Here is a 25,885-nt window from a genome sequence, read left to right as displayed (position 1 = left end):
TGATGCTGAAGGTTTATCTGCAATGCTTCCTCCGTCTCCCCCATGCCTCTACAGATCTGACATGATGAACTGCCATTTTGTAAATATTGTGTACATATTTTGAAAAGTCTAATAAAATTCAAGTATAAAGGACATCCACTGTTGTTTTTTTTTAGTTAAGGAATACATACTAGAGATGAATGGATGAAAGCACAACAGTTTGAGCACTGGTCACAGAAATGAAGAGGCAGATTTTGCATGGACAGAGTTTTATTGCGAAATGTCATAAATATTGAGAGAGAGGCACCTGTGACACCCTCGACACAATGAAGGCATTTCCTTCCAGATTTTCCCCTATCTGGCCACATTTTGACATTTTTATTCCAGCCACCACATTTGAGGTGTAAGACATCAAACTAAATTCAGGGGAGCTGTTGGAACAGTGAAGAGTTTCATGATATAGGTGGAAAAACATTTAGCTAACATCGCTGGGAAAGGGATAGAAAATACAGTGGTAGATATTAAAATAGAAGAAAATAATATGTAAAACTACATGCAATCAGTGAATTAGAAGGAAAGAATGGCGAAGGATGAGTTCATGCAGTGAAGTTTAAAAGGGAAAGAGCAGGAAAAATAGTTTAAAAGTGGAAAGCTTTATACAGAAAGTGCCATGAGAGTGAAAAAGGATAAAAAAATAAGATGGTTCAACAAAAACCTCTGATCAGAGTCTCACAATAACGTGAAGTAATTTATTTGATGTACCTCTAGATTCTATCCATTAAGCCCCAAAACCTGTAATGGAGGTTACAAAAGGTATGTGTCACTTTCACAAGATTATGGTGAAAGTCCTGCAAAAGACCACCACATCGTGTGTCTGAACAGTTTCATCACTAAATTCATCTCACGTGTGCACTTTGAGATTTTTAGACACAGCACAGTCTGGCAGTCCAGTTTGAAAAAGAAACTAAAAAGAGCAGAAGAACAACTAGTGATGAAAGAGAAAGCAGCAAAACTCGAGCTGAGAATTATAGAAATGCAGACAGAGACAGAGAGAAAACTGAGCACTAACAAGCAGGAAAAACAAAAAGCTAATTAAAGAAAATGAAACTAAACCTACGTAGTATACAGGAGCAGAAGAGGGAAAATGAGAAGAACTATGCAAAAAGAGAGAAAGTCATAAGGTTACAGTCACTCAGAGAGAAAAGATGAAAGTTAAAAAGCAGAACGAAGAGCACAACTACACCTACGGCTACTGAAGAAAAGAATGAAGCCAGAGAAAGTAGAAGAAAATAAAAGAGTGCAGAGAACAGAAGGAAGAAGAGGAAAAAAGGCCAGATGAGGGGGAAAAAAGGAAGTGAGCTGACAAGGAAGCCTGCACTGAAATGAGAAAATAAGCACAAGTAGGAAATGATAAAGCACAAAATAGAAGAAAAAAGGCACCTTCAGTTTCTCTTTACGGCCTGATGGAAATTAAACGTTCACATTAAATTTCATGGTCAATGAATCACAAGTCGAGGCCTCTTAGGCGACAGAGCTGAAACAGAAAAACAACCCAAAGAGTAATGAGACGCGATTAAAAGGAGATTGGAAAAATGTTACAAGCCAATAAAAGACAGAAGAGGAGAAGAGAGGGAAAGTTTTATTTAGAGGTAAACATCAAACACAGCAGAAAAGAGCGCAACAGAAACAAAGAGTAGGCTGAGAAGAAGTGATCAATACAAGTCAAGAAGGCATTCGGCAGTTCTGAGCGAGGAAGGAGAGACATGACAGTAAAGAGAGGCATGAGGCAACAATAGACAAGAGTTTGAATAGAACTGAATACCTGAACTCTTACACAGTGGGCAGCTGCACGATACGAGCTCGGATGAGAGAGGCAAGCCTTTGAGCAAGGCCTTTAATCCTCTGTCTGTGTTGCGAAACCAGCAGCAGAAGGCTGCCTCGCGCTGCAGCTCCCAGCTGTGAATGCGTGCGACTGTGCGAATGTGGAACGGGGCTTTGAAGCAGCTCACAAAAATGAAACTTGTCTGGAGAAATAACAGAAGGCACACTGTGTTAGTTAGGACTTAATGGATGAAGAAGTGGAGGGGAAGAAGGAAAGCTCACAGAAAGCGATAGAGGATTAAAAATGACAGCTGTATTAAAAGCAACAGATGTATGAGAGGTAGATTGTTAGAAAGGCAAAAAAAAAAACCTAAAATGGTAGCACATTATATAAAGGTACAAATATTAACTAATTATTACTAGTTAGCTTATTAGCCTGCATATTAGTAGCATATTGGCACTTTTTTTTGTCATTATAAAGCACTTACTAATGCATTATTCTTCAACTACGAGGACATTTACTAAAGGTTTTCCCTCAATAATCTACAAATTATTGGTTATTGATAGTAAAAAAGGAAGAGTGAATTACAATCTTAATACCCCAACCCCAACCCTTAATAACCCTTATCCCAGAACAAGCATTAATAAGAGCCAATATGTTGCTAATAGAATGCTAATAAGCAACAAGTCAGTGTACCTAAATATAAAATGAGACTCAAAAAAAAAAAAAAAAAAAATGAAATTCCACTTATATCCACACAAACATTAGTTCTGCGTTTGTAGTAACGATGCCAGTGTCACAGCTGTCTCTCAGTCGACCGGGTAACTGAACAACAACCTCACTCATATGCTCACACGCACACACACACACGCACACACACACGCACACACACATTTAAACAGAGGTTTAGTAAATAATTAGCATCAAAAATAAGTCATTTAACATTGTACAAAATGTTCTTTTCTTGTACAGTTTGACCCGTGAAAAATCCCAGACATGACTCACAAACATCAGTCTCACAGTATTTTTCACCTTCTGCAGTGAGAGCCATCTACCAGCATCAGCACGCTTTAAATTCAGAAAACAATTAAGCTATATATTACATAACATCCTCTTCCAGGTGCTAGGTATTCATCAGTAGAATGGGCGGTAAATGGGCCCTAAAGTATTTACAACTTCAGTCTGTTTAGTCTCTCGTGGAGAGGTCGTGATGGAGACAGGAGGTGAAACCATTTCCACACCTCCAAAGTTTAAGGATCTCACTCTCTGTCCTGCAGCGTCCACGGATCAGCCAATCCCAGAGTTCAAGAGAGACGTCTTTACCCCGACCCCCCGCCGGGCGGACGCCTCAGTACGGGGTGAAGCGGTTATATCCTCCTCTGTACAAACTGGCCTGTTGACAGAAACAGTAGGGCAGCTGTGAGCAGGGTCTGTTGTTAACCGCACATGTAACAGGATAGTTTTCAACAGAGGCTGTGTATGCTGCGACTCACCACTGTACCAACTCCATATGTTGTTGTTGGTCCGACTGAGTGGTGATAGGGATCTGCAGCTGTGGCGTAAACCCGTCCGTATCTGCTCAGAAACATCAGAGGCAGATGTGAGTGTCATCTGACGTAGAAAGGATTTCAGAAAGGTTCACTTCATACACTCCCTTCAGAACGGCCTGAACATTACAAAAAAGTGTATTTGGGTATCAATTTGCTCATGCTCTGTCTCATGTGCAATCTTCAATTACCATGTGTAATTTCAGCTTTTTAGTATTTTTCAATATCCCCCTTTTGTTTATTATGTGTGTGTGTGTATAAAGATATATATTCAAGATTCAAAAAATCTGACAGACAGACAGACACAAAGACTTCCCATCGTTTGAAATTGTCACAGCAGAAGTTAAAGCTGATTTGGGATTTGAGGCCTGTGTGTGGTGTTTGTCTGCCTACCCATCGCTGTAGGCTGCTGTGGCGGCAGACGCTGATTGAGCCACTCTATAAGCTGCAGGATAGCCCCCCTGCACAAAAAATAAAACAACATAAAACAACATGAACACAGCTCCAGCACTTCAGGAGGAAATATGTGAAAAGTGTGCAGCGACTTACGTATACTTCTGCTCCATACAGTCCATCCTGATATACCACCCTGACAAAAGTAAATAAAAGCAATATTAAAAGGTTTAGCAGTGGTGAGGTGAGTGCAGATCAGGCACTGGTACTTGGATACAGTCTTACCCGGGGTAGGTGGGCACAGCAGCAGGTGTAGCTGCAGCAGAGCGAATCGTGTTGTAGACGGCTCGGCCTCGACCCCGCAGCGCAGAGCCCCGGTAGGCCAAGGTGGGAGTCGCTACAGGGTACGGGAAACTGGCAACTAAAGACACAGAAAGAATATATATATATCTATAAATATCAGAAAAACAGAATCATACACTGCTGATGATCTCATAACAGGAACACTTACCTGTGTAGAGTTCAGGTGCGTACATCGCCCCCATGACAGGGTTGATCTTCCATCCAGATGCTACACAGAAAAAAAAAGACAATAAGTTTCTCTTCCGTCATATATGAGCAGAAACCTCCCAGAATCCAGTGAAATGTCTTACTTGAAAGTTCACCATTCACAAGAGGCGTCTGGGGCTTCTTGGTCACGACTCTGGCAGTGGCATTGTTAACCTGAGGGGACACAGCACAGGACAAAGCTAATGAGACAGGAAAATCGGGCAGAATGTTAAAGTGGAAACCTACAAATAGTTGGAGATTCTCCCCCACCTCAATCTTTCTCCCCTCCACGATCGTCCCGTTCAGCTTCTCTCTGGCCCGGTCAGCCTCAGTTGCACTCTCGAAGGTGACAAAACCGAAGCCCTGCAAGTGCACACGGTCATAGTGTTTGTTCATATTCAACCTCTGTTCATGAAAAATATGTTTTCAGGCCTGATAATAATTTCTGTGATGCTCACCTTTGATCCCCTCTCATTGAAGATAATTTCTACATCGAGGATCTTGCCAAATTGCTGAAAATGTCAGATATTTTATGTGAATATCATACTTATTTAAGGAGGGGGAGGGGTGATTTTATTTAGCTTTCCAATAAGGGCAACTGTGATACTGCTTGATAATTGAAACTCATACCCCAAACATCTGGCGGAGGTCGGGGTCTCTGAAGCGGAACGGGATGTTGGAGACGTGGAGGCGTTTCGGTTGGGCCTTACCTGACCCCTCCTCATCACTTCCACTTCCTGCTCCGCCCCCTGATGACACCGACACGCTCAGAGACTGGGAGTCAGAGGTCACAGGGGCCAAAGGGTCCTCCTGACAGCAAGAAGGTGTGAAAGCAGCAGCAGGAGGAGGAGAGGACGTGAGCACGTGGATAGAAGGAGAACGGACGAGAAGGAAGAGGACGTGAAAGAACAAACAAAAACAGAAAGATGGAAAACAAAAGATGGAAAAAAAAATGAATGAGATGAGAGAAGAATGTGTGAAGGAAAAAAACAGGGAGAGGGCATCAGTAGAAAAGCAAAGAGGGAAAAATCAGAAAAGTCAAATTCAGCTTTCAGAGAATTCTGTTTGTGTAAAAACTCAGTTGCGTAAGCATCACATGGCATTAGGCAAAGATCATTTTCATGAAGTCAAGTGATTCAAACCAAAGATCAAAGAGCATTCAGCAACCAGTGATCCCTCTCAGGCAAATGTGAGGAGGCATGAAAAGGGCTCCATTTTAGTGAGGCGTCTTTGAATACATGCCTGTCAGAGAGAATAAACTAGACTAATGCACTTATGACAAGAACAAAGATTATATATCTGACACTAAATCTAATTATGCTCACTCAAGCTGTGGCAAAGAGTTAAATAAAGTTTAAGGTCCTCTGATAGCTTAGAGCCAACTTGCCTTATTACTATAATTATGTGCCTTGGTATTATCATAGTAAGTATTTGTAATAGTCTGCAAAATACATAGAAATCTATGGTAATATTTAACTAATTAAAATTGCTCCATGCAAAAAAATAAATAAAAAATCCTAATGTGCCAAAACCAAAACATTCACTGTTCCACAATGCACCACGATGCCAGTGTGTGCACATGTGTGTATGTGTTGGTCAACCAGCGCAAAAAAGAAATGTTAAATATGTTTTTTTATAAGACGAATGAGAGTGAAAAGGTCTGCAAGAAGAAAAATCAGTGAGCTTCAGCAGTGAGAGAGACAGAAGGAGCAAAGTGCATTGGAAAGAAAAAAAAAACATTAGAATGCAAAGAATAAATTACAGGAAAAAATATTGATATGTGGGGAAACAATGCAGTCCTTTATGCAGAACTTGAGTATTAGCATTCTAGTACTAAGAGACAGTGGAAAAGGCCTCAGTGCAGCAGTGAAGAGTAAAATTAAACCAGAGTCAACAAGGCAAAGAAGGTGCGCAAGAAGCTTGAAAAGGAAGAGGGTGATGGGGGGCAAAGGGGGCAGAGATCAAAACTGAACGTTCCACAAGGGTCAGTCTGGGGTCACGGTGCTGCTTTTTTTTTGCCAAGGGTTAAAGGTCATTTGAAAAGGGGCATCATTAATAAGTTGGGGATAGACAGAGAAAAGGTAGAGAGACACGTTGGCACAAGGGAGCTTTTTACAAACATGAACGCACACAGGCCGCTGGATTACGCCTCAGTGGCTTGCCATGGCTAACTACAGCATCACATTCACCCACACACACACACACACACGCATACACCACAGACAGGCCACAGTGGAGGGGAGTGGGAGACAGGGAGAGAGGGTTGAGTTGGGTGGTGGTGTCATGTCACGATGCAGAAATGTGTTTCTGGACCTGAGCGATATTTCAGAGGGGGGAAAGGGGGTCATCTGGTCAGCCTCCCCCTTTGACCCCCTCCCTCCATGGCGACGTCTCAACTTTCTCCGAAAATCAGCACGGACCCAAGTATGTCAGGGGCTCTAGTAATAAAATATATAGATGGGGCCACAAAACACCATTTATGAGAGGAGGAAGAGCGACGTCAGAGCTGAGCTGCCACACAGATCAGACTAAACACCTCTGTCCTTAATCAGTGGATGCTTTCATGCCTGAAGAAGGTTTGATTAGCGCACGTCATATCCTAACTGCACTGCAAAAAAAAAAAATCATTTCTGTCTAAATGGAGCCCTAAAAACCTTATTGTCGTATATTTCAACCTGTTTCCAAAGAAACTTTCTAGAAATGTGTGTATTTTGAAATAAAACTACAGCCATGCTAGAAGCTCTGTGAGCAAATGAGCTAAATGCTACATCAGAATGCTAACATGCTCTCAATGAACAGTGTCAACATGCTGATGATTAACAAATACAATGTTTTGTATGTTAGCATGCTAACAGGCTAAATTAAGATTTAGCCTGTTAGCATACTATTATTTGCTAATTAGCACTAAACACGAAGCACAGCTGAGGCCGGTGGGAATGTCATTTGTTTTGCAGGTATTTGGTTGTAACCCAAAGTGTTGAATGAAGTGAAATTTTGACCAGATGAGGGCGCTACAGGAAAAGTCAGAGGATCACAAAAATCATAAGGATTTATCCTCTAGGGACCTTGAATATCTGTAGAAAATTTCATGGAAAGTTGGCAGCAACCAAGAACTGTAAACATTTCACTCAAAACCAAACTGCAGGTTGTTGCAATGAAATCAAGAGAAAGGAAATTTGATTTTAGAAAATACTTGAAGTAAACCGATTTTTACTGGAACCAGGTTGAAAAGCTCTTTCTGCACTTTTTCACTTATTTAAGAAAAAAAAAAACCTTTAGGACACAACAACAGACAAATGGCATGGCAAGATTTTTTTGCTATTCGAGAAAGTGTTGAATTTACATTAAAATAATATTAAATGAATATAAACTTCTTTCTTATCTACTACAACTACACATATTTCAATACACTTTTGCACTTCAGCAAAAAGTCACTCAGCACTAAAACCTTTCTTGACCTCTATCAGAAATCCATTTGATTTGATTGGATGAACCACAAAAACACAGGACACAAAGTATTGCACACTGAACTGATAAATGTCAATATCAACACTAAATCTCACAGCCGTACTCTTGAAAGTGATCTGTTTTATTGCCTGCTCAATAAGACACAGGGGAGAAGGAAATGTGGGGATTTATTTTCAACAACAAATCCCCACTGAGCTGCCCCCCCCTCACTTTGCTGTATTGAGCGGCATTCCCGTACATGGACACAACAGTGGAGGTGGGTCTCTAAATATAGAAGGAAACTCTATCTGGCCATGTTCCTCTGATAGGACATATGCATGTACTACCTGTACCAGCAGGGCTTCTTCTCACATTAACTGACTGAGGATCAGATTTTATTGGAGCATGAATCTCATGTCGTGATGTGAATTCCTTTCTCCCACTGTTCTTACCGTGTTACTGGATGTCAGAGCCTCCGCCCCGTCCAGCTGAGGGCCCTGATAGACTCTGAGCTGGGGATGTTCGGGGTACTCTGAACTGGCATGTGCAGAGCTAAAATCGAGAGGTGGCAGTCTGGCCGCAGATGTTGGTGGACCCTGACCCGGCGGGGGGTAGGAGGGGGGAGGGGCGTAGACCTGAGGCAGGGTGGGGTCGGCGCTGCCGGGGCCGGCCTCCTGTGAGGGGCCTCCCTGAGGAAGAGAGAGAGGGAGGGAGGGAGGGAGGGAGGAATCAGCCACTGAGCCTAGACAAGATGTCAGAGGTGTAAACAAACTAACCACCATGTTGTTGCTGTTAGAGCTCTTCTGCTTTCACAAGACTGAGATGTTGAGTTTGAATGAAGAGTTCGTGATGCATAAACAAACATCAGATAAACACAAATCTTTCCAAAGAATGAGAATGACAGAAAGAGCATGTAGAAATGTTAAAAAGCACATCTGGTCTTAATGCCTGCATGCTTGTGTAAGCCAAAGTGTTCAAATACTAAGATTAAAAGGATCTCTGAGGATCTCTAAATGCAAGTGGAGGACACAAACTATGTGCATTTACTCACCTAATGTACTTATACTTAACTCTAGTATAAATCAGGGGGACATGTTGTCCTTTTTATTTGGTAACTTTAGTCACTCTGCAGACTTAGATGAATTAAAAACATTCTGATCACCAGATGAATCATTAAATATCATTGTAGGTTTAGATAAAACTTTATTGATCGCAGAAGGGAAAGTCACAAGATAGAATAAGTAAAGTAACTAGAAATAGCTCAACCTCTACCAGCTGCAGCATTAAAGCGATGAACACATTTATGCATCAGTAATTATAATCCAGTCAGAGAATATACAATGAGCCAGTGTGCATAATGAGACTTTTGCTCTTAGTACTTCATGCAGGCTATATTTTGACGCTGATACTTTTCTGATTTTACCGAAGTAAAATTTTGAATGCAGGACTTTCGCATGTCGTGTTGCTATTGCTGCTTATGTGAAAGATATGAATACTTCTTCCGCTCCTCCTTCACGGCTAGAGTTGAAACAATTTGCTGATTAATCAGAAAGTCAATCAACAGAACATGAATTGGCTACAATGCTGATAGATAATTAATGATTTATCATTTGTCCAGCAATAAACAGCCAAATAATGCTGTTTTATGTCATTGTAAAAGTTACTTTTTTTGGTGTTTTAGACAAAAGAACCAAGGAAGTTGTGACTGTTTTGCACTATTTTCTGACATTTTATGGAACAAAGGATAAAGTAAAGTAAGCCCAAGAACAGCCTCAGCCTAAAAACAACCAAATCTTAACTCCTTCGTAAGGAACAGAGACAGTTAAGCTGAGAAATGTTCATGAAAACAGATCTAAACCATCCTATACAGCTCTCACGCACATGAATTGTCCAGTTAGAAGCGAAAAGCAGTGTCTTACCCCTCTACTGCATCCCTCGATCTCTGATGCATTGTCCAACAACTGCAGCATGTTTTAATGCCAGCTGACCACCCGCCTACCGCACCATAAGTTCTACTGATCCACCAATCACATCAAATGATTGCAGGAGCAAAAGGGACCAGGGGGGCCACACCAGCTGTTGTCATCTGTAAGTGTCAATCACCTAACCCCCCCCTCCTAACACACACACACTGCCTTCACTTTACACGCTCATGAACACACACACACACACACTTCAGACTGGAGCTCGTCCCTCAAGATGAAGTATTTATGAATGTAAACGCTCCTTCATATATGTCAAAGGTTGACTCTAAGAATACCACTTCTGCAAGGCCAGCGTGGTTTTATTGCTTTTGCAGAAACATTTATTTAAACAATATCTCCCGACCTATTTCCTCTGCTGCTATGTGGAATATGTTTGACTGCCTTACAAAAAACATTTCCTTTAAAATAATTTCATCTTCATTTGTGTTTTCTGTTCTGTTCTGAGTCACATCTGCTGGATAACCACTGACGTAAACATCTCATGTCGACCAACACCACAAATGATCACATCACACTAAAAGATATGGACGGTTCAATAATAACATTCACTGTAGAAATTACTAGTATTTCACTGTTTACCTTAAGACTACTTATAACATTTTGTAGGTTCATATATCATATAAGGCATGAAATAACCTCATAAATTACAGCTGTTGTCAGTGTTTCAGTTAAATAAAACAGCCTTGCTTCATCTCAGTGAGACAGTATATTTCTGACATTACCTAAGATGAAGATGGAAATTATGTGAGAAGTGTTTGTTGAGAAAATCTTGGAAGATCCTCAAATTTTTGCACACAAGCAGCTACAAAATGACGCACCGAGTTTAAATACCCCTTCAGCAATATAGTCAGAATCAGATCCACCTGGAATATTCATAACATTGAGACATTCCTGCTTGTGCTTTTGAAAACATTTTACTGGCTTTTTAACTTGTAAGCACATTTTTGAAGGCAGAACTTCACCTCATTTGCCAAAATTTAGATGAGAAGATCAGAACCACTTCCACGTTCATACGGTAAACAAGAAGCTACAGCCAGCTGCTGCTTAGCTTAGCATAGCTTAGCTTAGCATTAAGACTGGAAACAGGGAGAGCACACAGCTGGGTTGGCTTGGCAGTTTTTACACTTTGGTTTTTGCTTGAATTAATGTAATTAATATAATGTGTTAATTAGTGAGCTTTGAAGGTGATGGCAGGTGGAGTTTGTTACCTGTGGACGGAGCCAGGCCAGCTGTGACCCTGTTCTCAAACTTTATGCTAAGCTAAGCTAACTGGCTGCTGCTTCAGATTGGACAGACATGAAAAGTGGCATCATGATCTTTTTATTTCGCCAACATATTTCCCAAAAGGTCAAACTATTACCTAATTTTTTTCTATTGCAGTGTTAATATTTTCACTTAATCAAAGGATTATAGGAGTTATTCCATCTCTGTGTCCTAACAGTTAAACTTATATCTAAGTATTGCATTACACGCTAAATACCACAAGTGTGTCAGCCAGCTTTAGGATTTAGAAGGATCTCATATAATTAAAAACTCTCTCCACCATCATTTCGTAACCTCTCATATGTCTCCCTATCAGCTGTTGCACTCAGGCGGTGTGAATAAATATGCAGATGCAGACAGTACAATAAAGCAGGAATTGGAGGCAGCTTGGGTCAAGCGCTTGAGCCAAGTTCTCAAGCTGCATATGCTTACATCCCCGTCTGGCTGCGTTAAAGTACATCACACTCCTCCTATGTTTCCCCAGAGCATGAGTTCGCAGGACGGGGAAAATACGTCGGGTATGTTTTGTCACAGCATGTTGTTTTACCATTTTAGCCATTTTGGTCGAGTGTGTTTGCATGCCAACATTTGGCATTGTCGTGACGCAAGACATAGTGGAAATGTCAATTAATTTAAATGGAAATATTTACTAGGACGGGCCTCCCCTGCTGTCATGTTCTAATTCTGGAAAGTAGAGCGTAATGAGGGATTCTCCAAGGTTGTGATTCTCCATCGGGTCTCAGTCCAGTCATTCATGGCAGCATTAGCTACAGTACCATGCTGGAACGGCTTTCCAAACACTAACTTGTGCCTGTATTGTGTCTCATCTGTCTCAACAAGCAACCAATGTGTGGCTGACGGATGGGTGAAGATAACACAATCTGTTAGATATCACTACCGATCGTCTTCTCTTGCTTTGTGTTCCCTCAGACTGTCGCTTCCAGTAGTGTGCCTGATTCAGTATCACGGTGTCAGCAGGCGTACAGACTCTGCGTCCCCCCTCTCCTCCTTGCAGGCTTTTTTTGATTTCCATTTGTTCCCTGTTTCTCTCGTCTCCCTCCTCAGCTGTCAGTTCGTGGTCAGAGGTCAACGGCTCTGAGCCAGGTGCCTGCTGGGACAGCTGCCACAGGATTTACACACAGACGACACTGACTGCAGATGTGGCCTTTTAGTGCTCGCCAAGTTACAAATGGTAGCAAGCTTATGGCTACTTAAGTGAAAATAAACATCGCTTTTTCAGCACATTCATTCTCTAAATCCTGCTTTCGACCAGGTTCCTTTAATTATATTTTCAAAGATATTTTAGGCTTTTATTAGGTAGTTAACAATGAAGACAAACAGTAAAGAGAGGGCAAAGACTGACGTGACAAAGGTCCCGGAGTGGATTTCAAACCTACACTCTTCAAACAGATGCTGCACTTCAATCATACAGACGTTTATGCAGGAAAACTGTTTCAGTCCACGGAAATCTAAAATTTTACAGTAAAGCTCAGCATGTGCCAACTTGAAACTGAGCCTGGAAACCTTTTTTTTTTTTTTTTGCTCCACTCACCTCCAAACAATACCTCTATCCACACCTGTTTTCTCAAAGTACTCCTCTGAGTATTCTTAAATTAAACATAGATCTGAATATTATGCTCCAACAGCTAAAATACTCAATATTTAAATGCACAGTTGGCAGGTTTCACACCTATTTCAAGAACAGTTGACTGCAGACAAGAAGATAGGTGACAGAATCTCCTCCGGTGATTATCTGCTCAGGAGAGGAGGGCTAAAAATACAGCTGGTGTGAACCACAGAGACAAGGTGGAGAAATACCAGATGCATTGTGGCATTAATGGTATGTCAGGGACACTCAGACACACGCACACACTTGACTTGCCTGCTGGCATCACTGAGACCACGAGACTAAAGATAACCCCTAATGTGTCCTTACTATTAAATAAATAAGACCTTGCACAATCAGTGTACCTCGGCCAGCTACAATCAGGCCTCTTTGATTGGCTCTGTCCGAGACATGTAGTCACAACTGTGTTAATCAATACATCACTAAACTAATTTTGATATAACATGTGACTCATTAACTCAAGGAAATAAAGGCCCTTTGGTTTCTTTAGTTGAATTAAATGTTTTCCTTCTCACTGGGAATATGTTGTCTTGATGGTTTATTGACTACACTGACATCAATTAGTGATGTACAATAAAAATAATAAAAAGCAATTTATAGCTGAAAGGACGAGTTGATCAACAGAAAACACAATTGCCAATTTTTACAATTTTGATAATCAATTAACTGTTTCAGCCATTTTTTAAGCAAAAGTGTAAATAATTCATTGGTTTAAGCATCTTTAATGTGAATATTTGATAACTTCTTAAACTCCTTTGATAGTAAAATGATCACCTTTGGTTACATTTGGTAACATGTCAACTTCCTGATGGGCATTTTTGACATTTTTTTCTGACGTATTATCAAACAACTGACAAATCAAGAAAATAATCAGCAGACGTATCAGCAGTGAAAGTAATTGTTAGCTGCAGCCATGACCTCATTCAATTATGCATACTATCAGATTTTTATTCGTCTGGTGACACATCTTATTTCCGACCTCTGAATCCTGACTCACCTTAGATAAATGGTCAAAAGACATCAACTGCCTGACAGACTGGACAAGATGCAGACTTGTGAAGACAAACATTCATGTGCCATAACTGTGAAGATGAGAGAGATTTTGGAGTCCACAGAGCAGACTAAGGAGAGTTTACCTGAACTATGCTGGGATAGCATGTGGTTGTCTGTGGGTAGACAGGGAGTCCATAAGGCTGGAGGATCACAGTGGGTGAGGAGAGCATGGCCCAAAAACCACGCACAAGGAGGCAGGGAACGGAGGAAGACGGGAGGAAAAGGAGAGCAGGGGAAAAGGAAGGGTTGATATGCAAACAGGAGAGCAGGCAATCAGGCTGGGAAAAAAGAAGAAAAAATCCCAACAGGAGAAAACAGAAGATCCAAGAGGGTGAGGGGAGAGAAGGTTAAGACTGTTTAACCTCGCAGATTAGTCAAAGAAGAAAACATGAAGAAAGTCCACGAAACAGCCAACGTCCTGTCCGGAAAAGACAGGATATAGTGCAGTGAAAGAGAAAGCAAGTGAGCTTCTGTGTGTCCATCAGTTGATCATGCAGCCTGACAGACAGAAACACATGCTCAGGGTCTCATTTCAGAGTTTTATAAATAGTCACCCATGTCCTTCTCTCTGAGTTTACCACCTTACCACCCTCACTCTTACACACTTTGTCATACAAGATTTCTCACGACGTGTTACACACTTGTACAATAACAGCCAATTCGACAAGGGTTCAGTGTCCCTGAATCCAAAGCAGGTCATTTGAATCATTGTGTACCCTAAAGTTATATGCATCCCCATTTAGACAAACAGATGAAAGTCTGTTTGAATTTTCAGGTATGTGACATTAGTTATATTTATGTCACACACATATCTGTAGGTTTGTAGGAACACACACACTCACACGTAGATCTGATTATAGTATTTACGTTGTTTTCAGTTGTTGTTTTCTGTTTGACCAACAGACGGCGACAAAACCAACATTCCTGCTTCCGTTCGGGCGTAGAGGGGCATGATGGGATATGTAGTGCGTGCGCCGGAGCTATAAGTGAATGGGAACTTCCTTTAACGTCCTCTTTACTACGCGAGCCTGAGCGAGACAGGTACGGACAGCAGGCTAGCGCAACATCACAACACAAATTCACAGCATTTATACCTTTTAAATGCGCAAGAGTTCATAGGTAGTGAAAGAACACGCAGGTAGATGTGAGAAAGTGACTTTTAAATATTCAACGTGTCATTTTGTAGTGGATGGAAGTGAAAAGCTAATTTGGCTAAGCTAACGTTGGGTTGTCACATTGAACAACGTGGTGCGGCGTAGCTGTGGCCTAGTCGTACGGCTGACAAATTGCCATCTTCTCACGCATCTTAACACAATTTATCGCTGTTGTAGACACATTTCATCAATAATTTTGTGGTTGAGCAGTGTTGTAAATTCTCTTATTTACATATTATTGTTTCTTCATGAACCTCACCGCCGCAGAGTAGAAGTGCTAACGTGACATAGCAGTTAGCTGTTTTTAGTAGTTCGGTACGAACAGAATTTGCACAGTGAAACAAATCAGATTCATGTGATACTGTCTATAATTGTGTGTTTAAATGCATGATGCGATTTTGTTCAAGTTTGTAAGATGTAAAGGGAGAGAAACAATAGTTTGAATTAGACCGTCACAGCCCAAAGTTAACAAGATATCTTGAAATATTTTGTCTATATACTGTATAGTCAGAGTCGCCTGCGATTTCAAGGCTGAACTCTTTACCCAACTGAATGGTTCAGTGAATGGTGTTGACTAAAGTCAGTCTATGATTAGAGATTTTAGGGAGACTGCAGCTGCTCTGAGTATTTATCTCTCTGATGTATAGTAGTTAGCTTTTAATTAACTCATTGACTAACCTAATGTCTCTTGTCCTGATGTTGCAGGCACTTCTAAGCCGCCATGCCCGTTGCCAGGAGTTGGGTTTGTCGCAAGACATACGTCACCCCCCGCCGTCCCTTTGAGAAGTCCCGTCTCGACCAGGAGTTGAAACTCATTGGTATGTTGTGATTTTGAGAACACCAGTGTGCAATAAAAGTCTGGCTACTTTAAAATGTATTTACTTAATCACTGAACTTGAACTTTGACTGCTGTGTCTTCTTTCAAGGCGAGTATGGACTGAGGAACAAGCGTGAAGTGTGGAGGGTCAAGTTCACACTGGCCAAGATTCGCAAAGCTGCCAGAGAGCTGCTCACTCTTGATGAGAAGGACCCCAAGCGCCTGTTTGAAGGTATACTTTTATACACTTTAAGTGTAAATGCAGGTTTGCTGAGCGTATTGGCCGATGATTTAATTATCAATTGTCAGACCTTTCTATGGTGTCAAGAATTCCTCGTCAATGAGGCCAGTATTGTCGAACTGTCATGTGCACTGCATGTGCCCCGATGTTTGGAATTGTAAATGGCTCCTGTGTGGTTTTCCAGGTAATGCTTTGCTCAGGCGTCTGGTGAGGATCGGTGTGCTGGACGAGGGTAAGATGAAGCTCGATTACATCCTGGGTCTGAAGGTTGAAGATTTCTTGGAGAGGAGGCTGCAGACACAGGTCTTCAAGCTCGGACTTGCCAAGAGCATCCACCATGCCCGTGTCCTTATCCGCCAGAGGCACATTCGGTAAGATCTCAGGCTCCTAGGGAACAAGCATCAAATAATAAAGGGGGTCACAAGTCTTCTGAGGGACTCATGAGAATCTCTCAATGCTTCCTCTTCCATCAGAGGACCATCAACTTGTAATGCTGTCCACTGAGATCAGTTAAACAATTCAGCAAGGTCAATTCGGTATCAAAACCGTATACCTTGTCAGTATACATTGCCCAGAGCCAATCCCGCCGCCGAGGGCTTGGACTGTGTCACTGAGGTGTTGTGGTTGTCAGGTAAGGTATGGGGGATTGCACCTCGGGCAATTGTGTTCACTACACCTTGCGTGTTGTGACGTACTAAATACTCAGGCTGATGATTTAAGATAATATGATCAGATTTTTTGTGGTGTCAAGAATTCCTCGTCAATGAAGCCTGCAGTAAATTAGCAAGCATGTTTAAGATTAATGAATGTGGATAAAATATGCAAGATACACTATTTGAATGTTTGTTTTCCTCTAAAGTCCACCTCATTATCTTTGTCTTGGCAGTGTGCGCAAGCAGGTAGTGAACATCCCTTCCTTTGTGGTTCGCCTGGACAGCCAGAAGCACATTGACTTCTCTCTGAGGTCTCCATATGGTGGTGGACGCCCAGGCCGTGTCAAGAGAAAAAACGCCAAGAAGGGCCAGGGTGGAGCTGGCGGAGCTGACGATGAGGAGGAGGATTAAGAAGGATGTCGTCCAGGGAGTGTGGTCTCATACTTCCTGTTCTGTCAAAAAATTTCAATAAAAATGTTTGGTCTAACCAGTGAAACGAGTTGTTCATTTTTCTCCCTAAAATATTGGTTCTAATTACAATTATGCTGTAGTTTTGTACATGGTTTTATATTATAGCATGATCAGGGACATATGAATAGTCAGATATAGTTGCAGTGTCATACTGAGAATGATCATTCACTTTGAGATGGTTTGCCACAGGTTAAGAAGTGCAATAGGTGTGTATATATTTTAGAATGGTTTAGTCCGCACCCCTACAGTTGGGATGGTACGCGCCAAGTTCCGCTATGTGACGTCGTACTCATCATCGAGGAAGTAAATTCCTTCATGGTTACTCTCAGTTGAGTGAATGGGTGGTGTATGCAGGCTCTACCGGAGACCAGAGTACTTAAATTGGCGTTTTAACACCTTTATAAACGTAAGTAATGGAAAGCTTTTCAAATCACACTTGCAATCCGAGCGTTGCTCACAGTGACAGCTACTAAGCTAATGAACCATTGGTTATGCTAACGTTTGGCACAGCTGTGTTACCTGCCTGCTGACACCAGTAAATAGTGCCATGACTATTGTGGTTCAGCCTTCGTCTCGTGCAGTTCATTCTGTCTTATTTTTATAATCTGACTCAATTTCTAAACATGTGACATGGTTATGAACCCCCAGGCTGTGTTGCTGCTAGCTAACGGCTCCGCTCAGCCACCTGGAGTTCTGTGAGACGCATTTCACTCACCTCTGAGCCGATTTTTCCAGTCCTGAGCAAACTAAAGAAGTCATTATACTGTGTTCTCCTTAAACTTAATGAAACTTGTCCTGGGCTCAGATACAGACCGGGTGTTTCTCTATACTGTGGCATTATATTCCAAAGCAGCAAGTTTCCACATGTTGTTCCGTGTTATGCAACATCGACATGCATGCTGTCTTTTCCATTGAGTCTGTCTGGACGCCTGTGTTCGTCCACTGTTCAAAATAAAACTACATGGTGCTGCAACCGTGTTTCACAGTGCTGTTGCATACAGTTAAGCGGAAATTGCCTCAGATTTGTTACTGTTACTGTGAAATACACCCAGAAGATTTACTAATTACTATTGCTGCTTAAGATGAATAAACCTTGTCAGCACCTCTGGGCAAACCTCTCACAATTAAAAATGAAAATGACGAGAGAAGTGTTTTTGTTTTTGCTGTAACAACATTGAAAGCTTTAATTACAAGGCTGTGGCTGCAAAAAGCATGTCCACAAATGTCAAAATGGAGAGAAAAAATAGAGCAAATTCACAGTATGGAAAACATAACATGTAGACTAACGTGGTATTTCTTTGTAATAGAAAGTGGTGGATTAATACTCGGCCATCACTCTTTGTGTGTGACTTTTGAGTGGAGAAGGATTACCTTCACTTTGCAATATTATGTGCTCCAGCACTGACAACATCCTCAAAATACAGGAAACTAAGATTTAATCAATATCTGTGATGCAGTCTTGATAAAGATTAACTCCGCTGAGGTGGTACGTGTTGCATGTCATGCTTTGCATGTTGTTCTCTCATAATTGTGGATTGTCTCTTCATGATGTTTCATTTACACGTCTGTGTTTTTCTGTACGATGATGCTGATCTGTGTGTCTCTGCCAGCAGAGCGATGTCTCCTGATGAGCTGGTGTACTTGGGAGTTCTCGCTGTCTCCATCCCTGTTGGATTCCTCTTCCGTTACCTCAGTGAGTATTTAGGTCCACTCACTTGGATTTTCAGCCTAAATTACTGACATAAATGAATTTTGATCAGCAAAATGTGTTATCTATTCTTTTATTGGCCTATGCTGTTGGTGATTCCTTGTTTTTCTTCACATTTGTCCTCCAAAAGGCGCAAGTTTTTTTTGGTTTTTTTTTTTACAATGTTTGTCTTAAGTTTTGGATTGTGGACAAACCAAACACCAAACAATGTAATTTTAACATTATGTATGTATCATGGAGGATGGCTGCTCTTCATCTACAGCTTTAATCCTCCTCAGGAGGCTCATGATCATACATACAGTATCCTGAAATGTGTCTAATAGGACAGTGGACCATTTCCTCATAGGAAAGCCTGCTGTTCTGTGGAGGGACCAAGTGGAAATCTGCTTAGCATTCTTCTCTGCTACATAGCCTACTTTTAAGGATTAGTGATGTTTAATCTGGTGACCATGAACGATAGTGAAGGAAGACTTTAATCTTTTCTTTTGTTCGGGGCTCTACTCCTTAACCTTCTGCTAAGCCTGTCAGGATGCTCCACAACCTCAGTCTCCCACATTGTGACTGCTGTTTATATGTTGTCTTTTGTCACATGACACATGTTTGTAATTTTTCTGTCTGATGTATCTGCAACCCTGGCTCTGACTGTGCTTTTTGGGCCTTTATCATTGCTTTGAAAACACATTTACATATAAAGGGGATGATTGGCAGACCCCTGTATGGAGGGTAAATGCATTTTGTGTGAATCACAAAACTTGCTCACCACGCTGAGAAATTTTGATAAGCCTGTTGTATCTGGATTGCACCTGTCCAGGATGACAGTGTCAAAAAATTCTAAATCAGTTAAAAGCAGTAAGCCGAAAATTAATGGCACATCCTGTTTATGACATTAACACCCTGTGCTGTGTCTCAGGTGCTTTTCCCACTCCACGTAGCTTCTTGGCAGATGGTGGTAGGTGGCTTAATTGTATAATTTTGCTTTCACTTCAGGTCCTCCTGTGAAGCAGGGGGCAGCTCTTCTCCTGGGCCTGTCCATCACCATCGCCACCTGTCACATCCACACACTCCACTCTCTGGTGACGGTGATTGGAACATGGATTATTATCAAGAGCAGCTGGCGGTGAGAGACGAATATTCCTGCTTGTACCAGACTTATTTCACTGTATGACACACACACTGTTAGTACATAAGTCTGGACAGTTGGACTGCAACTGAGATAGATCTGACAGGTGTTTCCTCAGAGCCCAAGATGAAGTCTTGAAATTGCCTGTTTTGCCTTATCAACAGTCATTTACCATTACATGTGACAAAAAAGCAGGAAAATTATTGGAAAAACTTGAGAACTTTTGGCATTTTTGCTTAAAACTGAATGAAATGATGAATCAAAAAAACATCTTCAACAAAAATGAGCAATTTCCCAATTAGAGTGTTGACTGTTGGACCTGTACACGTGTCTCTCTCTACCAGGCACGCCCCAGCATTGAGTCTCAGCTGGACCTTTCTCTACCTCCTCTTCTTCCGGCTGATCACGTGGTTCGGTCTGCCACAACCGACACCTTTTGCCAACGCCGTCCAGCTACTTCTCACTCTCAAGGTACAGAAACCTCGTCAGTGGATAAATCTACTGCGGCAACGCACAGTTTTTAGTGCGTCTTTGTTGATTTTTGATGTATCTTTCTGTTTCTAACTCAGATGGTGAGTCTAGCCAATGAGGTGCAAAGCTTCCACATAGAGAAGAAAAAGGATGTGAGCTCTTTTGCCAAGTCTCCTGTCATTGGGGGTCTGTCTCAGGAGCCCTCTCTCTACGCTATTCTGTCCTATAGCTACTGTTATGTCGGTATAATGACCGGTAAGTCTGTGGAAATGCCTGACGCCTCTCACAATTATGTTTGTGTGCCAGCTGTTTATATTCATGTCTGTTGTCGTTGATGTTAATTTCCTTTTGCATGAATTTTAACTGTTGTCTCTCTTTGTCTCACTCTCCGCTTCTTGTCCAATATTGTGTGAGTCCACATCGTTTTCAGCATTATTTAAAATTACTGCTGGTTTTCATATGCCTCTGCTCTCTTTTTGTGTTCTTACCCGCGTCTCATATCCAACAACACCCCCTCTTCTTTTGAACCACACTGTCCTCCGCTCGTCCCTTTTGTGTCTTGCATTATCCCGATTTTTTTCATTTTTGTCTGTCACTGTCTTCTCAACACTCCTGTATCTCATCCCTCCATCTTCCCAAAGGCCCGTTCTTTCGCTTCCAAACATATGTTGACTGGTTGAGGCAGCCGAGCCCACTGGCCCTGCCTGGCTTGGTGCCGTGCCTGCAGCGCTTGAAGCTGGTTCCCGTCTACGGCGCTCTGTTCCTGGCGGTCAACTCTGTCTTTCCACTGGCCTACGTTCGCACAGAGGAGTTCCTGGATGAAAACTTTTTCTTTAGGTATTGCTCTTGTCAAACTATTTTTTCTCTCTCTCTCTCTCTTTTTTTTTTTTTTTTTTTACATATGATGAATAATGCTTTAGACAAATTAATGCAAATAAAGCAGGTTAAAATAAATGCAGCAGTGCTGTGGTTTAGGAAAATACAAAATGATTCCAATCAATTCAAAGAAGATTACAGACTGCGGAGGGCCGGGTAGTTATTTAGGGTCGAATGTCTGCAGTTTCTTTGGTAAGACGTATGAATGATGTACCTTTCTTCTCTGTGTCTCTCTGTCACCAGGTTTTTCTACATGATTGCAGTATTCTTCGTGTTTAGGATGCGTTTCTATGCAGCGTGGTGTGGAGCTGAGGCTGGTTGCATCAGTGCAGGTCTGGGCTGCTATCCAGAAAAGGCGCTGTGCAAACCTGGAGGAGGACCCACCGTCAACTACAGGTACATTAGCACAGGACTAACGAGTATATTAAAAGAGGATGCATCAGTAACTGCTCACTCAGTACAACGTGTCTGCAGGCTCTTAAAAAGTGTTAAAATGTCCTGAATATAATTTTATAAATATTAGTCCTTAAAAGTCATTAAATAGTCTTGAACATACCATTGAACCTAACTCCCTCTATTCCCCTACCTCTGCACACATACCGTATATACTGCATACCTTTATACTTACCTGCAGTGTTTCAATAAGAAAGAGATGATTTGTTCATAAAACAGTCTTAAATTTGGTTCTTCAAAAGGTCTTAAAAAGCATTACATTCCGTGTCTGATGCCTGTAGACAGCCTGCAATATCATGGTCTGTACGGAGTTTATATTTTTGTTGTTCAAAGTTAGTTTTTATTTCAATTTGTCTTCTCTTACATGTTCCCCTTGTGGCCAGTCCTGATCCCACCACTGAGGAGAAATATGACTTCAGAACCATCCAGAACATTGACTGCTACAACACTGACTTCTGTGTGAAGGTCCGACATGGCATGCGTTACTGGAACATGACAGTGCAGTGGTGGCTGCATCATTACATCTACCCCAATTCCCCCTTCAAAGCCTACACTCTCAGGTAAGGCTTTATGTGTGCAGCAGTGTCTGCTTTACAGGCATGAATCCCTGTGTGGTGCGTTCGGTCATCAGCGTGCCTTCATGGGGCCTCTCTTAAAGATTTCAGCCGTGAGGTAACGGCAAGCATCTCCAGATTGTAGTTTTCTGGTTATCTCAACATACAAGTTACATACAATTTCTGCTGTTTATTTCCTATTATTATTATATATTATTATTTAAGGTAACTCATACAGATTTTGCTGGAAAACGGCTCTTTTTTTCGACATTTTTGCACTCAAACTCTCCTGTTTGTCTCTGACTCTCAGGGCTGGCTGGACCATGCTCATCAGTGCCTACTGGCACGGACTGCACGCCGGCTACTACCTCTCCTTCCTCACCATCCCTCTGTGCATCGCAGCCGAGTCCGCCATGGAGGCCTCTGTCCGAGCTAAGCTGGGTCCTCGTGGACAGAACATCTTCGACTGGGTTCACTGGTTCCTGAAGATGAGGGCCTACGACTACATGTGCATGGGCTTCGTGCTGCTGAAGGCCTCTGACACCATCAACTACTGGATGTCCATCTACTTTACCATGCACATACTCGCCGTCGGCTGCATAATAGTCGGCAGGGCCCTGAAGGGAGGGAAAAGGGAAGGGAGGAGAGGGGACAAGGAGGAGAAAAGAGAGGGAGAGAAGACGGAGAATGTGAAAGAGAAAACTGGAGAAAAAACAGATTGAATGGAGGCACAGAAAAGAACTGGACAGATACTCTTGTGGGACATGGGGACGAGTTTCTTGCAGAATTTCCAGACTAGAATTCCCAACACTATTCGCACCGACGCTAATCTTTGTCGCAGCGAACAGGTCCAATAAGATTTCTTGTGGGACAAGGTAAAAGTTCAACACGATCTAATTAACAATGCTGAAAATCAGACAAGAGTGTGACACAGTTAAAAAGGTCTCGTACATGTTCATAGAAGTACTGTGAACACTGGGGGAGGAGTGTTCGAGCTCAGTGAATGTTACTTTTATAGAGCGAGTGGAAACCCGGGTGTAAGAATTCAGTTCCCTCCCCTCATCTGTGCGTCTGCCTGTACACTTTGTGTGCTTGATGCTATGCTCGGTTTTACGTGTTTAAGTGAACTACATCACTGGTCAAAATGAGGTTGTTGAAATGTTAAGAGGCTGCTTTGGAAGCAGGTAGCAGGGCGAGTCAAACAATAACCCTCATAATGATCTTAAAAGTAATAAAAAGAGACTGATTGAATTGAGGCACCGTGAGTTCCCATAAGCAACAAAGCGAAAACGCTCAGTATTATGTTACAGGACGCTTATACCGGAATACAAAATGAATAGATTGTGATGGGAAAACACGATGAGGGCGTCACCTTCAGGGCTCAGCTGTCATAACAGCAGGCCCATGTTTGTGTGTGAGCATCATCAAAGTTCCCTTTTTTTTTTTTAAATTTTAAATAGCAAAGTAATTCTGCCATCAATTGGCATCTTAATCTGCACCTTATTTGTTTTTGACCACAGTGGTGGTCTAAATAACGGTTTAAGTTCTGTTTTGTGATAGTTTAATGCATAAAGATTGCATTGTAAACTTTACCGTCTGCAGACCTTCCTCCCATTAAGGCAGAAATATGGGCGTCATGGTGCACGGTTAGATTCAGACTGGTTTACGCTTAAAGGAGCAAGACATGGTATTGCTGCCTAATTAAATTCTTTAAGTCGTTTAGAGTTAGTTTTAAATGACCTCAAGTACTTTCAGCATCGTAACATTCCTCATTTTATTCGTTGAACATTTCTGTGTCTCTCTGTTCGATGTTTTTTTTTTCCTTACTTTTGTTCTGCCTGTAGACAGTTCAGATCATATCAGGAACATTAAGCACTGACATCTCTGTAGCAGTGTTGTATATGTGAACGATATCACTGCCAAAATGTCTGTACTGCCATCGTGGACCATTCAGGGTTGGGACCAAACATTTGATACGAACAGTCAGAAGTTTCACATCATTACTGCCGACGTTAAGTCATGAATAACAGCACAGCTGGGGCTGGACGGTACGGCTCAAGTCGTTTTCACAGCGTTGATTATTTTCCAGTACGTATGTATGATGATGTATGTCCCAGTATGAAAAACACTTCATATTGATGTGCACATATTCATGAACTAGTTGCTTCTTAGCATGCATCTTAGTAGCTCCACATTAGTCATTATAAAGCACTTAATACCTTATTCTGCATGACCTTATTCTTCATCTACGAGGCTAAAGAGTTTTCCCTTCATAATCTCCTAATTCCTGCTTATTGATAAGCAGTATTGGTCTTGGTAAGTAAGGAAGTTGTGCATAAATTTTGACTTTAATAAACTAATCCTCCCCCCAGAATAAGACATTATTAAGTGCTTTATAATGACTAATAAAGAGCCAATATGCTACTAATACGCAGGCTAAAATTCAGGTAGTTGATGAACATGTGTCCCTTAATATGAAGTGTTACAGAATGATATGAAATATATAATATATGAAATAATCACACTGATGTTCAAAGTAATAAAATGTCCCAACGTTACGTATGATGTGTGACCAAATATATGTACAATACGTGTGAAACAAAAACGTCATTCATGATTTTTGTTTTGTTTAAACCTTTATTCGGACAGCAGAGATGTCTGATGAATGTAGATGAATGAATGATCGTCCAGCCCTAACCACAGTGAGCTGAGTATCAGCTGGAGAGTTTGTTCACTCGTTCCTGCCTTGAACTGTGTGATAACTCCTCTGTATCTGTTCATAAGAGCACGACTGACAGCAGCATTGGCTGTTTTGTTCTCCAAATGCTACTTGGAAATGCACTAATTTGAATTACAAATTGATTTTGTGTTATGCCTCTACGGTTTACCCTCCCTGAGCCTTTTGCTTCCTGTTTTCTTTTTTCTTTTAACTTTTTCACAGTGGTGATTGTGACGGTCCCAGTCCTTGTGTTGACTGCTCGTCTCCAGAGTATTTATTTTTCAGCCTTTTCTCTGTTCTTCTGTGTTTGCCTGCACATACTGCACGCACTCCCTGCTCTGTAACGCTGCTACTTGTGGAATATATACCCGCATTTCCTCATCAATATTACTCACTTGCCTTTTCCTTTTTTCTAAAAGTCGTCTTGAAGTCTTCATTTTGAGGCTCATCATTATTTTGTGTAGATCACTGAGGTAAAGCTTGTAGAAAAAGGCTTTTATATGTCACATTTTTTCAGCTGTCACACTGGGAAATCATTAACTCCCCAGCTGTAGTGAACACAACCGCTCCTGCTGAGTGAGTTCACAGCAGGTTTCAGTTGGGCTAAAAGTTAACTACACTCCTTTGATAAAACAAATATGTTGTGGCTTGTGAATTCATATTGACTTGTACAGTTTTATATGTTCGAATTTGTTCCCACTACTGCCCAATTATAATTCACCAAAATCACTCTGGAGTTTCCAGAGACACCTCTGTGAACCTCTCAATTACACAAATCACTCAAACCCATTTTGGCTGCTGTGTGTTTCTTTTCTTTGCTGGTTATTGCAAACTGTAAACTGGTAACCGTCCCCTTGGAAATAATGGGTTAAGTCTACGAGGAAGTACCTGTGTGGTCATTTACAAAGGGAGTAAAGTCCGTGAGAGGAGACAACAGGGAAGGGTTTGACAGGTAGCACTTCCTCGTGACGCGCTGGTTCACT

General features: G+C 41.6%; 3 protein-coding genes across 5 annotated transcripts; 2 read left to right on the top strand and 1 right to left on the bottom strand.

The window, feature by feature from the left end:
- Window positions 1-2,837: 2,837 nt before the first annotated feature.
- On the bottom strand, window positions 2,838-14,087 carry rbfox1l (RNA binding fox-1 homolog 1, like). The gene is made up of 12 exons (XM_076737248.1): window positions 13,749-14,087; window positions 8,190-8,426; window positions 4,921-5,100; window positions 4,749-4,802; window positions 4,561-4,653; window positions 4,395-4,464; window positions 4,253-4,312; window positions 4,027-4,162; window positions 3,898-3,937; window positions 3,742-3,809; window positions 3,295-3,376; window positions 2,838-3,194 (listed from the first exon to the last, which is right to left on the bottom strand). The coding sequence occupies exons 1-12, from the start codon at window positions 13,833-13,835 to the stop codon at window positions 3,150-3,152; spliced, it is 1,152 nt and encodes a 383-aa protein (XP_076593363.1). The 5' UTR covers window positions 13,836-14,087; the 3' UTR covers window positions 2,838-3,149.
- Window positions 14,088-14,649: 562 nt separating this feature from the next.
- Window positions 14,650-17,026, top strand: rps9 (ribosomal protein S9). The gene is made up of 5 exons (XM_076736651.1): window positions 14,650-14,706; window positions 15,525-15,637; window positions 15,746-15,868; window positions 16,062-16,248; window positions 16,764-17,026. Exons 2-5 carry the CDS (start codon window positions 15,541-15,543, stop codon window positions 16,939-16,941), a joined length of 585 nt encoding a protein of 194 aa, XP_076592766.1. The 5' UTR covers window positions 14,650-14,706; window positions 15,525-15,540; the 3' UTR covers window positions 16,942-17,026.
- A 250-nt stretch (window positions 17,027-17,276) lies between these two features.
- On the top strand, window positions 17,277-25,691 carry mboat7 (membrane bound O-acyltransferase domain containing 7). Of its 3 annotated transcripts, none has more exons than XM_076736648.1 (9): window positions 17,277-17,407; window positions 18,612-18,694; window positions 19,697-19,826; window positions 20,174-20,300; window positions 20,399-20,555; window positions 20,942-21,137; window positions 21,420-21,572; window positions 22,013-22,189; window positions 22,494-25,691. In XM_076736648.1, the coding sequence occupies exons 2-9, from the start codon at window positions 18,619-18,621 to the stop codon at window positions 22,903-22,905; spliced, it is 1,428 nt and encodes a 475-aa protein (XP_076592763.1). In that variant the 5' UTR covers window positions 17,277-17,407; window positions 18,612-18,618; the 3' UTR covers window positions 22,906-25,691. The 3 variants fall into 3 exon arrangements, with proteins under 3 accessions (XP_076592763.1, XP_076592762.1, XP_076592764.1); XM_076736647.1 differs by having other exon boundaries at window positions 17,298-17,407; window positions 18,615-18,694; XM_076736649.1 differs by having other exon boundaries at window positions 17,305-17,411; window positions 18,615-18,694.
- The last annotated feature ends 194 nt before the right edge of the window (window positions 25,692-25,885 follow it).

The sequence above is a fragment of the Chaetodon auriga genome, chromosome 8, assembly GCF_051107435.1.
Source record: "Chaetodon auriga isolate fChaAug3 chromosome 8, fChaAug3.hap1, whole genome shotgun sequence".
NCBI lineage: Eukaryota > Metazoa > Chordata > Actinopteri > Chaetodontiformes > Chaetodontidae > Chaetodon > Chaetodon auriga.
This window is presented reverse-complemented; position numbering and strand designations above follow the sequence as displayed.